The following is a 16,390-nucleotide window of genomic DNA, read 5'->3' as shown; positions in this document are numbered from 1 at the left end:
GCCTTGTATCAAAGTAGTCTGTTGCTGTAACAGAAGTTGAATACTCTGAGGATAATTTGAAGGAAAGTATTCTTTAATTTTGAACTTGGCAGCTTTTGGTATTGTATCTTCTTTTAATTAAGAGTGAAAGATTTAAATGACGTTAAGTTTTTATATCAGAAAATTCCCCATTGCTTAGCCAGAGTTATTTTGTCCCTCAATATCTAGTTTACCTAGTGACTATACATGAGAATGGTAGCAAAAGTTTTAAGCAAGCTGTTGTTGCACATGATTATGATTTACTTTCACTGGAGGCAGGAAGAAGGGAGTGGAATATTGCATTTAACAATTTAGTCTGTATTTGAGAAATCCCTACCCCTTTGGCTTAATCAGAGAGCAATACAGGTTTGCTTGTTTTTATGGATAGCTAAAGCAGTTATATACTCTGTTTTAGGATGTCTGAATAATGTGTTGTTATAGCTGGTTTATATTAACTACTTTTTTAATGAATAGAAAATCTTATACAGAAACAAAGTGTAAATGTGTTTGTAATGCATTCTGGAGGACAATGTAAATATCTATTTAAGTAGTGTTTATGGCACAGGAAGGCTTTTATCCTACAGTAAGTGCAAGTTGGTCTGTAAATTCTTCGTATTAGTTGTGGTTTTGGTCTATGTACATCAGTATTCCTTTGAAGTTTATGAAAGCACTATCTGTAAGCCCACAAAAATAAAGAAACTTGAAATAAAGTTGAAGATAGAATCACAAAAGACAGTAACAGTTCATCTTAAATTTTTGAACATCATTGGTTCAGAAAAATCCATACCTTAGTTGTGAATGTGAAAACGTAAATGCTTGTAGTGACAGGATAGTGGATTACTTATGTGTAAAAGGATTTCAAGAGTTGTACGTGTATTTTGAATGTTTTAAATGCTCCTACTTTCAGGGTTTCTTTTCTAAAAATGTACTTAAATTTAACTGCATTTAAGATATGTGGCATCTCTAGTATGTGGTGGGAGCTCATCATTGTTAAATTGCCACTTGTTTCTTTTTTCTTCAGAGGTGTAACAGCTAACATTTTGTATAACTGAAATATTGCATAATCTTAATCTTAGTTGATTTTTAAGCCTTTAATGAGACTAATATTATTTTCTTTTGTGGATTGTAGCATTCGACAGAAGGGATCAGGTTGACAGCTCTGAATGACAGCAGCCTAGACTTGTCTATGGACAGTGATAACAGCACGTCTGTGCCTTCGCCTACTAGTGCTATGAAGACGAGTCCATTGAACAGTTCTGGAAGCTCTCAGGGGTAATGAAGACTTTCAGTTTTGTTGCTGCTTTCTTTTCCTGAATTACTTGTGTTAAAAGCGTAACAAGTGCTGCATTTATGAGACGTAACAGTTATCAGGGTGTGAACATTCCAAATTAGAGCTTGCAGATGTTCTTATTTCCAGTTTGAGGGCTGGAGCAGAGCTGAAGTTCAGGTATAAGGGAGCATGGCATTGGACTTGAGATGGGTAAAGAAGCTTAGTAGAGCAAGGTGGTGTAAAAACTTGAGTGTACTGCACTAGAATGCTGCATGAGGTAATGAGCAGGAAATTGAGGTGTGAGAGCCAGAAAGCTTAGATGTGAGTTTTGGAACAGAATGAGACAGTAGAGAAGTTTAGGCTTTCTGTTTGGGAAATCAGTAGTGCTGCTGCTATTACTGACGGTATCTATGCATATTCAGAACATAATTTTCATTGTATTTTCAAAGGGTATATATTCATGTCTGCCTTAAAATTTCCTATCTAAAATTTGGTTTGCCCAAGTCACTAGGATTCTATTCTTTCCTCTTTCCAAGAGTCTTATGTAACAAAGAAGTTAACATCTATCTCCAAGTGTGTGGTACTAGATGTATGTTATAGGGAGATGAGTAGGATAAAATACTTCAGTGAAATTAACTAGTCAAAAGGAGTAAGTTTTAGTTAGTCTTCCTGGGTAAATGGTTTCCAAACTAACAGCACTGACCATGCAATTAATAAAGCATGTCTGTAATGTCACATTTGAAGCCCCATGTTGTTTTTAGTTTAGGTACATACTGCTTCCCTATTTCTTGAAAGTGGAAAAAACACCAAGTTTTTGTCACGTGACATCCCAGACCTTTCCTCAGAAAATCCAAACTTGAAATCCTAGTTGTAATGGTGTGTTTAGATTCAAAACAAACTTTGTATTCTAGTTCTTCTATGTGGGTTTTGTTCCATCCTTTGGAAAAATAATTGCTATGTTTTTCCCAGTTGCCTTATTTGGGCAGACAGTGCCTTAATTTTTTGCCTTTTAGTAATGCAACTTCTTACTGGTCTAAAATTCTTACTTTGAAGTGATTCAGATTAAATATTTGAGATAGCTTTTATTGCTTAGGTTTGATAGTAGATTGTCAATGCTTGTTTCTGTGTTCATACTGTGACATGGTATTACAAGTTCTCCTCTGTAATATAGGTAAAATCCTATCAGCTGTGTTTACTGGCCATGCATGGGATGTGATGAGAGGTGGATGATATAGCACCATAGCTTTACTAATGTTAATAATTTTGTTGTTTTTTTCTCCTTTTAGCAGAAGCAGTCCTGTGCCAGCTGTAACAGCAGCATCTGTGACCAACATACAGGCTTCTGAAGTCACTGTGCCACAAATAAATTCCAGTGAAAGCTCAGGGGGTAAGAAAAATGGCATAGTATATTGTTTATATTATTTTTATAACACTTTTAAAGCAGTTTTTCTTTCAGTTTGAGGTCTCATACTTAACACATGCTGTGACATGTTCTCTTTGATATACAGGTTTAACTAATTTATTTAGTACTCAGGAAATCATGGCAGAGTATTTGGTGCCGTGATGCTTATCTTCTCTTCTATTCCTAGGGGTTTGTATTTACCATTTCCGACAGTGATAGTTTTCTGATGACCTGTGGCAGGTCTGTAGTTCAGGTTAGTTTTAAGCTAGTAGTGCAATTTCTGTATTTATTTGTAATCCATTTTGTAGTTAAGCCTAATAGGTGGTTCTGTACTGTCTGTAATCTGTGCTGCCATGTTCATGCTTCATGAAACTGATTCTAGGAATGAAAGACTTAAATGTAAGCAGAAAACATGCTCCTAACTGACGTCTTTTCAGATATGTCCCACTGTGTGTGCTGACTTTATCTTTCCTGTTTTCTACAAGAAAAAACACACAACTTAATTTTTTTTAAAACAAAAAAGTGATTTTTATGAAAGAACAAAGGCAGGCATCTGGTGAAAAAGTTCACTCAGTACACAGCTATTCCTCTTTTTGTGTGACTGAAGTTGTTTACAAGGAGCAAATCAGTAACTGATGGAAAAGGGAACCAACTGGTTAGCCTTTGAAGTTGGGATCTATCTTATTTCACTTTCAGGCATGTAGGACTTTTAAAAAATGTTAGTGTTAAGTCACAAGTGCATCAATGTCGAGTAAGTTTGCCCATGGGCACTAAATGGAGCTTAGGTGGCATGACTGGGTTTTTTTGATGTGGAAGCATACCTGAAGTTGTTAATTCCTGTATTTCGGGTAATTGAAACCAGTCACTTGGTAGTTATTAATTAAAAATTCCTCAATGTAATTTTTGTCATCCTGGAGTATCTTCCATGTGTGCTTTTGGTTTGAGGTCAACAATTGATGAGGTAAAGCTTTGTCATAGGCAGTATTTTTCAAAAGGATCTGTGGAATGTCAGGTCTTTATCTAACGCTCTGTGATTACTTCCTATCTGTCATTGATGCTCTGAGCCTCAGAAATTATAAACCTCGTGTTTAAGTGACAAAGGGCCAGATTGCTCTTCAGTTTGGTTTAAGGCTGTCTTTGCCAGTGCATATGTATTGCTGAGTTCAGAGACAGTAAAACAACTTTGGATACCAAGAATAGTACAGCTATATTAGCAGAGAGCTCTGTTGGAGCTAGTGTACCCTGCTGTTAAGCAGGGTTAATTAGATAGACCAAGCAGTGTGTTGCTGATGTGGCTTCCCTGTATCTGGTACAGGAATTCTCTCTCAGAATGAGCTTGAAAATAAACACCTGTTCCAAACATGATGCTTACACCACTAATGGTATGACTTCCTCAATGCCTCCTTGATAATGGTGGTTTTGAGTAGAGGCCAAAAATACCAGTGATTGATCTGCAATTCTTGCACAGTTTGTGAAAGTTTTTAAAATTATTTGTCCATAGGTACTTCAAATGAAAGCATTCCTCAAACTGCCACACAACCAGCCATTTCTCCACCACCAAAGCCTACCATCTCTAGAATTGTTCCCTCAGCGTATCTATTAAACCCATCACCAAGAACTTCAGGAAATGTTGCAACAAAAATGCCTAGCCCTGTTAAGGCAGTGAAAAGGACGTCTTCTCCGCATAAAGAAGATTCTCCCAAGAAATTGAAAATTGAAGAGGTATTTGAGATTTTGAGATCATACCATAGCAATGTCCAAAGCTTTGAATGCTTTTCAGCTGCAGCGTGCTAGCTCTCATATTCCAAACGTCAAATATTTTTTAAATGAGGTGTACGTTTCCTACTCTGCATTGCTGCTTTGTGTTCAGCTTGCTTTGTTGTTTCTGGGTTTTTTATTATGCTGATACTCATCATGTGATACATGTAATACGTAGGCATTAATACTTATATTTTAAATCATACTCTGAAAAGCAATTCTTAAGAGTATAACATGTTAAGCCTTACAACTAATTATGGTTTTTTTAAACACTTCAAAAATATTGAAAATTTGTTTTAAAATCTGCTTTTAAGATTTTTTTAATAGCTTCTGTGTTTGCATTTCAGCAGGATGAAGTAAGTGAAGATACTAGCTGTATAGATTTGAATGAGAATGAAAAAATGGATACTAAGGTGTGTATTTTGTGTGTATTAATTGGGACTCTTCCATGTGAAAATGACTCTCTTTCCCTCCAGTAACAATTAAGAGTGTTTGTAGATACAGTTGACAGTCTCCAGTTTAGATACCAAATTGTAATGTTATTTTTCAGTGTCTATGTCAGTATATTACCCACTGAGCCTGACTGCATAGGACAGTGATTCCTTTGCTGGTCTTTCACACAGTATTACACAGAGCGGGAGGAAACAAAAAAGAGAGATTTATATTTAAATTTGTTACATCAGGGTTGTGCCTCCATCACAAACTGTATTCCATTGGGATTTATGCATGTTGGGATGAGAACTCCTCAGCCAGGTGCTACCTTGTTCATTTTTGAGATTAAAAAAACCCAAACAGATAAAGTCAAACTACGGTAAATAATGTTTCCTGATAGTGAAATTATCGCATGAAGTTGCAGCATACCTTCTAGGGACTTGCAGGTTTTCAAGTGTGCCCCTTCAGTGTCTTGTAATATAGCAGACAATTTTTCTGCTTATTGGTGAACAGAAAGAGTAACAGGCTGTCTTTTTAGCCTTATGATTTCAGCTCTCTACTTGGGCATATACATTTTTTACAGAGCGCATTCTGTTGTCTTTGGAAAACTCTGGAAAGTAAGCCAAGAAATTAAAATATCTATTAAGTTAAGGCTTTGGTTTGTAGTTTCCACACCCTTAAGTGAGGAATTTTAGCTTGCTATCTAGTCACCTTGAAATCTCTTTGAACTCAAGACTGATGAAGGCCAAAATGCACGTAAGCATTTAATCCTAATGTTGAAAATAGATCCTCTGGATACAGATCATTATAAAAGACGTAGGTAATCCTGTTAGCTTTTATTGTTGGTCTCTTCTAAACCTTAATGTCCTTAATAGGCATAGAAGGAAATGGAGAAATTAACTTCCTTAACATAAATATAGGTTTTTCTCTGTTGAAATGCATGCATTTTTCTTTAGGGTATGGTTTACTAAATGGAACAATTTTAACCAGCAGGCTGTTTTGATTAAAAAGAGGATGTGCCACTGTCCTGCTTTTTTACCTGAAAAACTGGCTCTGACATTCATCTGTTCATCCAGAAAGATGAACCCATTAAAGTGGCAGGAAAGCTTTTCTGGCCAAACAGCAGAAGTGGAAAAGCGACAAATACCGTAGCTTTTCAAATGGCCTTCCTTGATACTACATGTTTTTGTCTGTAGTGAGTTGAATGGCATGTAATGTTTTCCTATAGGATTCTGTATAAAAGGCATTAAGTGGTTAAGCGACAACTGAAAAGCGATATGGCTTGTGTTGATGTCAGATTCCTTCTGATCATCAAAACATTCTCTCCTATGGTGGTTTCTGTATTATGAAACCATGAGTGTCAATGCTGCAAGTACTAATCTTTGGCTTTTTTCTTTTGGTGTATATGCACAATTTAGGGTGTTAACAGAGCTCTGTGTAAACAGCTTTTATAATGAGAAGTGATGTAACCGTGTTGATGCTTCTGTTTCTTTTAGGAGCAACATGAGACAGAAGTGAATGTTAATTCTCAAACAGAAACTCTTCAGACAACTTCTCTGCAAGCTCCTCAGGTACTGTTTTTAAAATCAGCACCTGTGTGTGTGTGTGTGTGTGCTCATCTGTGGTGAAAACATTAACATTAAAATGCATCCAGATGTTAAAAATAAATGTATAATTCTTTAACATATATCCGTTGTATGGAAAGATGCTTGTTGTTACTGTCACAATTTTTGTGTTTTAGATGATCATTGATCTTATTGAATGTGCATTGTAGCTAAACATGTATGGCTTGCCATACAAACTGACCGAAGCTGGATTCGCTCTTCTGAATTGTGCCTTCAAAGTAAGGGGCTCAGTTTATTCCTTTGTGCTTTGCACATCACAGAATAATCCTTTCTAACAAGGAAACATGCTTTAAATAGCTGCTGCTCAAAGATATCCCAGTAGAGGTTGAGAATGTCTGAAACGTGTACCTTCAAATTCTAATATTTGGTACAAGAGAGAAAACTGTATTCTTGTAATACATTAGCCAGCTGTGTTGCTTCACTGCAGGCATCACAAGCGTAAGGAGCATTGGAAAAATAGATGTGAAGTTAAGCATTCTGTGGCATTCACTTGAATTTTTTGCTCCTAATATTGTAACAACTTTCAGAGAACAGATCTTTGTCTTTACTAGCATTTTATGCACATCCTATATAATGGTTTGTAGTAAATGTATTGATTAAAAAGATATATTGCAGTAATATTAATGGTATTAAACTTTTTTGAGCCAGGTGAGCAGTAATGAATAAAAGCACTAAAATTGTTTGGATAAACTCTGTATGTTACATGGGTACTCTAAACTGCTTCAGGCTAATCTAGAAACTGCAGAAGTGTGGTTGGCCTCTTCTGTCATTTTTCAGTACTCTGATTTGCCTAGAACCTTGCTCATGTTGCAGAAAGTAAATGTTAAACTGCAGGTCAGTGCCTACCAGAGTGGGCTACTGGGGGCAGGAGGTCATGGCTGTTTCACCTTGAGTCCTTGTTGCATTGTGCTTTGCTGCTGTTATCAGTAAGAGTTAACTTGATTTATTTTTATAAAAAATGACAAGAGCTGTCATGTTAATGCAGTTTTTGCCATGTATCAAATGTACCTTATGTTAATTTTTAACATCTATAACATAAGAAAGCATTTTCTGATGTCATGGGAAGCAATGCCTAGCAAGTGGATTATTGGCGTGCCAGTCTGATGAAGTTAGAGGAGAAATACTTCTAAATTAAAACAAAAAAACACCAAGCAAAGAAAAAACATGAAACAAAATTCAAACATAAACCCAACAATAGAGGCTTGTTCAGCATGTGATTAATTTATCACCCTGATTCTGGAGAGTGTTTCTATTCTTTTGGTTCCTCTGTTTGGCTTAAGGTAACATTTTGCTGAAAGGGATGTAAGTCTTAAGTGAGAAAAAAGCGTTCAGATTATTTTCAAGGTGAAATTCTTAACTCAGTCATACAGCACTGTTTTTAGAATTCTTTATACCTTTTCCATGTAAATATAATCCAGTCTGGGAAGCTGGAAATTTGGCTGCAAAGAACTTTTAGCAGTCTCAAATGTGAATGTGCAGACACACACATTTTATGTTGGGGACAGGTTTTCGTCATTCAGCTGCAAAGGGCAGAGACTAAACAGTGAATTGCTTAAAGGAGTTCTTAAATACTGAACACGTAGGTCAGATAATAGGTGTCACCAATCAAGCACCCTTATTCTGTGGAGGTTATGTTTTGTGGTTAGTAGCCTCAGATTTATCTACTGTACCTCCTAATTTCTTGCAGTTGTCCAAAACAGAAGTGCACACTGTGAAAGAGACTTGTGTACAAGTTTTCCTTAATAATGACTGTAGGCAAAGAAAATTTCTGCTTCTATGTTTGTAATTTGTTACCGCCCTTATTTATTACCACCTTATTTTTGTATATTCCTAAAAGCTCTTGTAAAGATCTTGGTTTGGAAAGTTAGTGCAGTTCTATAATAATTTTCTTTTGAAACTTATGAAGCTTTTGTTTTTTTTTTTTCCAGAAAACACCCAGTACAGACCTTTCAGATATCCCTGCTCTCCCTGCAAATCCTATTCCTGTTATCAAGAATTCAATTAAATTGAGATTGAATCGGTAAAAACAACCTCAGGGGTCCATAAACAGTATCTGCCAACTCAACCTGTTGTCTTCTAATGCTAGAAAAAAGGAGAACGGAGGGTGCAAGACTAGAACATGATTGCAAATGGATTTAGGTATATTTTGTGCACTTCCCTTTCTGGGCAAAAATCACCACTTGATTGGAAGTCCAGGTTAGTATGTGAAGCCAGGAGTACAATTAATGTGTTAGCAACAGTTGCATTAAATATTTCGAAGGATTACTGCCTTTAAAAACATGAACACTATTTGTAGCCATATTTGACATTCTGATTGAATTTGTTTGATGCATTGTTTCAAAATTGAGATAAAACTGGCATAAGAATCCCTTAAATGCACTTTTATGTACTTTTTTTTAATTGGACTATGACTAATTTTAGATCTTCAGCTGATACATTTTTGTTTTATTGAAGAATCTCTTCAGTAGTAGTAATCTGGATAATGTTCTATGGTATACTATACATTGAAAACAAAGTGTTTAGTATATCTAGTTCAACTGCCATCAAGCAGCAGTAAGCCTTTAAAATGAGATGTCAAATCTTGAGGTTATAAGACTTGTGTTGTGGAAGTAATTGGGAAGTTTTGGTATTGGTGGGACATGATTAAGATGTAGTCTACTTTTTATTTATGGGATTGTTCTAAGGTGCATACAGATCAGAAGTCAAACAGCAAATAAACTTTCCTTTGAGCTAACCAGAATCTCCTTATTCCCTTTTTGATCCCTTTATTTCTGGGGAAAAGCTTTTGCATATAATGGGGGTGGGGTGGGGTTTGCAGCTTCTATGCACCGTATAGGACAATACTTATTTATACATAATAAAAACAAGCCAGACCCTTGTGTGGGCACCTCCCTGCCCCTCACCTAATCATATCCTGCGGCCTGTAGGCACAAATTCAGAATTCTGTCCCATGACTAAAATGTGCCTGTGAAATACAACACCTGTCTTGATGGCCTTTGAATCACTAAATAATAAGATGATTTTTGTACACTCCGTAAAAGTCCTGTATGCATTAAAAAGCTTCAAATTTTAAATACAAGCAAAAAGATTTTTCCCTAAGAATTTTAACCTTTTTATTTTTTAGATGGCTCATCAGAAATAGTTTTACATACTGAACAGCATTGAATTTTTAAAATTCATATTTGTAGTAAGCACTTGACATCTAGTAAGCTCTCTTACTCCTATTTTTTGTTCTTGTAGTCCTATCAAAAAAAGATAAGTAACTTTCTTTTGAAAGAACTGAATCTCTCATGGCTAAGAACAGCAGTATTTGAGGAACATGAGGGATGCCAACAGTAATACCAGATGTAGATAACAAACTTCATGTTACTATTACTTAAGTCTGAAATACATGGGGTTTCAAATCATACTTCCCATACTTTGATTAGCATGTTTTATGAACTCTCTTCTCCCGTTGTGCTCCATCCTATTACACGTGCATCTTTCATGTTAAAATTAAATTACTTACACTCTTCCCCTTTTCCTTCTAAATTAATTCTCCAAAGTCAGAGTGTAGCTTATCTTTTACTTAGGCTGTGCAGTAACTGAAGGGTTTTTTTTGCCATTTGTCTAAGATGTCTAGTATACAATATTTCTCTTTTCCTTGCCCTGTGCAGCCTGCTGTCGTCCACCCCCCAAAGAAGGTTATATTAACAGTTGAAGTGTACAAGGTGTCTGTGTATTTTGTGTAGCTATGGAGTTTAGATCGAAATTGCCAGGCACAAATTTAGTCTTGTCATTTTGTTTACACATTGGAAAATCTTTTTCATTTTATTAAACGTTTCATGTAACTGCACCCAAGTTTTGCCAAGCTGGAAACTTGGAACCTTTCTGTATAGTGACTTTTTAATTCTAGTTTTCATAACCTGGAGATCAGACTGTTGCTTTCGCATGATGTACGTAGTGTCTCATGACTGGAGTTTGCTTTGTTTTATAGTATCTGTACTCCTTGTATTTTTCAAGAGCTATTTTGTAAACAGATGATGTATTTCTCCATTGAAAACACAATAAAAAACAGCACAATCCCATAGTTGTCTGATTTTTTTTTTCCTGGATTTGCAAAATTGATTTTACTCTTAATTTATACTTAGCTCTTAAGTTTTCTCCTAAGACAAAATACCCTATGTCCTAAAGGAAAGAGTACAAAAAGGAATGGTTGCTAAATGAGCATGGTGTTAAGATAGAGGAAATGGAAGTGACACTTCACAGGATGCTGAGTTCTAGTCTGTTAAAGAGAAAGGTAGATTGCGCAGTGGCTTGCTGGGGGACAGAGTTTATTGCCACCCTCCCTCCCCCAAACCATCACCACACCAGCAAATCCCAACCAAAATAAACACACACCCAAAACCACAAACACTTTAAGAGCATCCAGTTCCTTGTCGCCTGACTAGGAGTCCATCTCTGAATCTTAAATTCTTAAAAGCTGACAAAACTAGAAGAAATGTGGGCATTAAAAATTTGGGGCTATATGATTTTTTCAAAAGTTTGAAAAAACATTAGCTGCAGCAGTTTTGGTGTCTTACAGTTGCAAGTGACTTTCTTATGTCAGCAGATGGCACTATTTCCCTTCTTGTCAAATAGTTAAAGCTTGCCCTGAAATGAAGTGAAAATTACAAGTAGCTGTGCATCACTTGATTGATCTTTGTATCAGCATGAGCCCAATCCTCCAAATGCTTGATGTGAGTAACTTTAAGTAGCCTCCTTTTGACTAAAATTTCTTTAACTGCTAAAACCACTGATGATTATGGTTCTTCATATTATAATTACCCTGCATAAAACAATAAACCTTTGTGTGGTATATATTTTTCACAGCATGCAATTGCTTGTCTTGTTTAGAACAGATTCATCATCTTTATATCTGCCCACCCCATCTCCCTTTCATCACAGCTGATATTATTTATGGCTTTAATTCCTCTTTTATTTTCTCTGACCAATAAAATCTGGTACTAGATACACAAATTTCTGTCCAGTGTTTCTCAATCTACTGGCAATAGGCTTCGACAGGCTTGGTTTTGAGTTTACCTGTCATGAGCCTCCAGAAGTAAGTTCACAGGCGCATAAGCATCTGCAAACAAGAAGCTGAAAATTACTGTTGTAGCCAAAATAATTAACATTAATAAGCCATGATTCTAACAGATGGCTTTAGACATACTGATTTGAATCAGACATTTGAGTTGATGAGTTCTAGCTGAAAGTTGTGCTTCCTTGCTGTAGGTAGTATGTCTGTATGCTGTTTCTTGCTGCATTTCTTCGTTTTTTTTTAAACTGTAAAATCCATAAACTTGTTGCTACAAGTATATAGCTGAGTAGTGATGAGTATCAATTGAGAATAAATGTGCCTTAATGAGAAAACCAAATTTAATCATTAAAAGTTAAAACTAAGTTCTTCAGCTTCTAGAATAACCAAAATACAGTATAGCAAGAACATGCTAGGTATTACTGAGCCCGAATCTATACGTAAATGCAAGAAGTTACTGTGGTGGTTACTGAGAAAGCAGGTATTTATTCTCTCTTAACTGTATGTTTGTGTAAAAGGCGTTTTGCACGTTGGAGTGATCCTGGGATGCTTTGTGTAACTTTCTGAATGCACAAGTCAGCTTTGCTGTGCTTAACCTCTCTCTGCCATCCTTGTGGCTGAACAACACTTAGTAAAAATGTTATCATTTAAAAATGCATAAGTCTTCATAGAATGCTCACAAGTGTCTGATACTGCTGAGTACTTAAGTTCACTTTTTTTAAAAGACACGGTGTTCCTATTGGGAAAATTTCAGTAATAAACTGTGTTTAGTTAGTTTCCTTTAATAACCTTAGAATTAAGGACCTGTTGAATAGAAACAAAGCATTTTGGATTTGTTAATAGAGGCAGATGCAGTTGATACATCCAGAAAGTTCAAACTAAAAATTTTAAATATCTACAGACATCAAACGTCTGCTGCTGTCATCACCAGAAGAATGCAAACTTTGATATCAAACTTCAGAGGAGATGTTCTATTAAGAAAAAGATAATACAATGAACCACTGCTCTATGGCCCATCTGTTTTTTGGGTGTTTAAAGGCTACTGTTTGGGTTTTTTTTAATGAAGTTTAGGTATACTACTACTGTTCTGACTAAATTCTGGAATGCTATCTTTAGGTAACTTATTTCTTCCTCCCACATTTAATGAATCAGGCAGATCGTAGTTCCTATTCAGCATGTCTGCTGGTGTTTCTTTTTTTCTCAAGACCTCTGTATTTTTATGAAACCTGTATTCTAGTGGAATGTTTATAATAAATGAAGAATGACAATGTTGTATACACTTTATTGCTCAAACTTTAACAATGCTGAATTTAGAAAAAGTCAAACTTAACAGCATACTAACGGTTGGAAAAAAACCTCTTTAATGGTATATGCAGCTATTATCAGGCTTGGGTTTTGCAGTCAATTACTGTCTTTAAATAAGAGCCAGAATCCAAGTAATAGGAAAGGATGAAGAGGAAAATCACTATTGATGTGAGGTGAGAAAAACTCCACTTGTTGGGTAAGGAAGGCTGTATTTATTTATTTAACTTAAGAAAATAGCCAATGCATTTAAACTGCCCCATAATAACTGTGGCCCACACAGATAGCAGACATTTTAGCAGTACAAATATCTTTTGGTCTGTCTTAACTTGCAAGCTAGCACATCTCCTTCATGAATTCATTTTGTATTCTTAGAAGTAAATTTCTTCAGTAAGGCTACTTAAGGACATGTTTTACATGCTTAAATTTACACATCAGTTCAGAGCTCTTCAGTTCACCTAAAATTATTTCTATGAAGTTTACTTCAGGTTGGGTAATATGCTGACCTAAAGCAGATAAAATTATTAAAGCTGAATGGTGTGTTAGGCCATGTGCCCCTTTGGGATTGGGCATTTGAAGTGGCGTTACGATAAAACAATGCGGGGAGGGGCAAAATCATAGAATCATAGATTGCTTTGGGTTGGAAGGGACCTCAAAGATCACCTAGTTCCAATCCCACTTCTGTGGGCAGGGACACTCATTAGACCAGGTTGCCCAAAGGCCCATCCAACCTGGCCTTAAATGCCTCCAGGGATGGGGCTTCCACAGCCTCGGGGCAGCCTGTTCCAGTGCTTCACCACCCTCATAGTAAAGAATTTCTTTCTAATGTGTAACCTAAACCTCCCCTCTTTCAGCTTAAAGCCATTGCTCCTTGTCCTGTCACTGCACTCCCTGGTGAACAGCCCCTCTCCCGCTTTCCTGTAGGACCCCTTTAAGTATTGGTATGCCACAATTCGGTCACCCTAGAGTCTTCTCTTTTCCTGATTCAATAAGCCCAACACTCACAGCCTGTTTTCATAGAGGAGGTGGTCCAACCCCTTGATCATCTTCGTGGCCCACCTCTGGACTTACTCCAACAGCTCCTTGACACTTGAGGAATAACTTCCCCCTGTCCATCCCACCCCTATCCCCCACCTTTCCCCAATTAGAGGTTTGTTTCTAAGTAAATATAACAACCACGAAACTTAGTAAAGCAGCATCTAAGTATTTTTCACTACAGCTTCTGCTTCAGCGAAACCTTGCCCTGAATGGTGCCTGATGCTGCGTGTCTTCCAGAAACCTGGCATGCGCGCTGTCCTTGTTTGCGTTGTTGGTCTGCAGCAGAGCTGTTAATAAAGAGATTGATGATAAAGTTGTCGAAAAGAGACAGTTGGACAGGACTGCTCGCCATGAGTGACAGAGGGCATGCTCTGCCTTCACAGCCAAGAACGTTGCCCCCAGCAGAGAGCTGGCCGTGCCTGGACGCTGTGCCAAGCGTGTTCAGTGCGTGGGGAGGGGAGTCTGCAGCTTATAGGAAGGATTTTGATTAGATTTTGAGCTTGTGTTCTTAAAGTGAGATTTCCTTTACTTAGGATCGTCACACGATTTTTAAACTTTACAGCCTCTGGAGAACAAGCACCGTTTTAGTGGCGGTGTGAAGGCTGGCGTTGGGTAAGTTCTGGCAGTTTTGTGAATGATTACGAGGACTTGTAAAATATTTCATTGTGGTCTGGTTGAATGAAGTGAAATAGAGATCTCTGGTTCTTAAAATTAACATTTTTTTTTTTTTTGCTTTTATGGGGAATAAATACATTATTCATGTACTCAGTCTAGATATTAGCTTCTGTAGGAATTGTCCTGCCAAGATGTCATAAACTTGATTCAACTCGGTCACGTGGCTGGAATAAGAGAAGCCCGGAATGATGGATGGAAGCGTTCATTGTCTCAGCCACAGTTTATCATGTATATTTTTTTATCCGTCAGAATGTAAGAAACAGTACGACTGATAAAGCAGTTGATAGCTCAGGCCATCTGCTCATGCAGAATACTAGAATTACTGGTGATTGTTCCCACTGTTTCTCCGTGCAGAGCAGCGTGTGGATTTCCTTTGCGCCAGCGATTGCTCTACCACTAAATGCAATCCCATTTAGGACTCCTTTTTTTAAAATTTATTATGGTTCTTTGTAGCATCAAGTCCATGTAAGTAGTGTGATAAAAAGATCCTCGCTACCCTAATGAAGAACAAGGACTTATAAAGCAGTTTCAGTGGTCCGTACTTCAGGGTTTTGCTTTTGAGTGGATTTACAGGAAGAAGATCAATCTTTTTGGCCTGATGGCATTTTAAGTGGCAGTGGACAAATTGTACAAATAGTAGTATGGGCTTTTCCCAGTTATTTCCCACAGGATGTTGTTTCCTAATTCTTTTGAAATTTGTAGTAGTTTATTAATGAATTCAGGCTTTATATATGTATTCTTTCTTATTCTGAAAACAGAACACTAACAAAAGGGCTTCTGTTCTATGAGCCTAGGTAGGGAGGGGATCTGGTTTTGTAGCAGTTGCTGTGAATAAATAAATTTTTTTAAAAAGTAGAATTGATGTAGTTACTTTTTTCCAGTAGTTGATACAGGAATAAGGAATTTCGTCCCAAATTTTAAATTTTGCATCTTGACTGAGACTACTTGAAAAAAAAAAAGTTTATTTTATGAAAATGGTGGTTTAATTCTGGAGACTTTCAAGTCTGTCAATTAACTGATTGTGATTATAGTACCCAAAGAGGCTTTTTTTTTTTTTTTACCATGGGAATGTAAGCTCACTCAGGCATCCGTTTGTTTTGAAGGTGTAGGAATTGGTTCCTACTCTAAGCAGTGTTGCTCTGGCCAGATGAAGTCAAAATGGCAAGTTTGATCTAGTACCATTAGCATTTTCTTTTTTTTTAATGAAAGAATGCTTTTACATTTGATTTGGTATAGGCTGTACGTTTAGAAATGCATGGAAGTCATGCTTGGAGTTGCTGTGGTCACCTCAGAGTTGATTTTTCTTTCTGGCCTGTTAGTTTTCCAAAGGTGATCTGACCATTCATTATAAAAGTAGGAATCTAGATTTGTTTAAAGCAAAGATATCTTTATAATTTGTTACTATTTATTCTTCTAGCATCTTACATTTTTTTATTACTTCAAATTACTTATTTTTATTTTCAGCACCCACTGTCATGTGTCAAGCTGAACCAGGATGCTTTACCTGGCAACAGACAAAAATTTTCCAATAACTGTGAGAATTAATTGTCCATTTCTGTGCATTCCTGTGTGCATGAATTGTCCATTCCATTGTGTGTTCCTGTGGGAATGAATTGCCCATTCCATTGTATGTTCCTCCACCATCACGTCACCTGTTCCACCTCCAGGTCTAACCCTCGTTTTGGTGCTATGGGATGTTTCCTGTTATAAAATAGCCTTAGTGTTTTAGTTTCTTAAGTGAAAGGAATCATATCAAAGATGCTTTCATGTGACTATATGAGGAGAAATAATATGTAATGTGTAAGCAAACAACC

At 36.7% G+C, this 16,390-nt stretch overlaps 1 protein-coding gene across 1 annotated transcript in view; it reads left to right on the top strand.

The window, feature by feature from the left end:
- PAPOLA (poly(A) polymerase alpha) overlaps positions 1 to 9,239 on the top strand; it is a 43,139-nt gene extending 33,900 nt beyond the window's left edge. Inside the window, exons 17-22 of the mRNA XM_084270442.1 lie at positions 1,148 to 1,290; positions 2,575 to 2,675; positions 4,192 to 4,412; positions 4,796 to 4,861; positions 6,377 to 6,451; positions 8,434 to 9,239. Coding sequence (XP_084126568.1) covers positions 1,148 to 1,290; positions 2,575 to 2,675; positions 4,192 to 4,412; positions 4,796 to 4,861; positions 6,377 to 6,451; positions 8,434 to 8,529 — 702 coding nt within the window. The 3' untranslated portion in view covers positions 8,530 to 9,239. The remainder of the gene's footprint in view (positions 1 to 1,147; positions 1,291 to 2,574; positions 2,676 to 4,191; positions 4,413 to 4,795; positions 4,862 to 6,376; positions 6,452 to 8,433) is intronic.
- The last annotated feature ends 7,151 nt before the right edge of the window (positions 9,240 to 16,390 follow it).

This window comes from Gallinula chloropus (genome assembly GCF_964237585.1).
Source record: "Gallinula chloropus genome assembly, chromosome: 14".
NCBI lineage: Eukaryota > Metazoa > Chordata > Aves > Gruiformes > Rallidae > Gallinula > Gallinula chloropus.
This window is presented reverse-complemented; position numbering and strand designations above follow the sequence as displayed.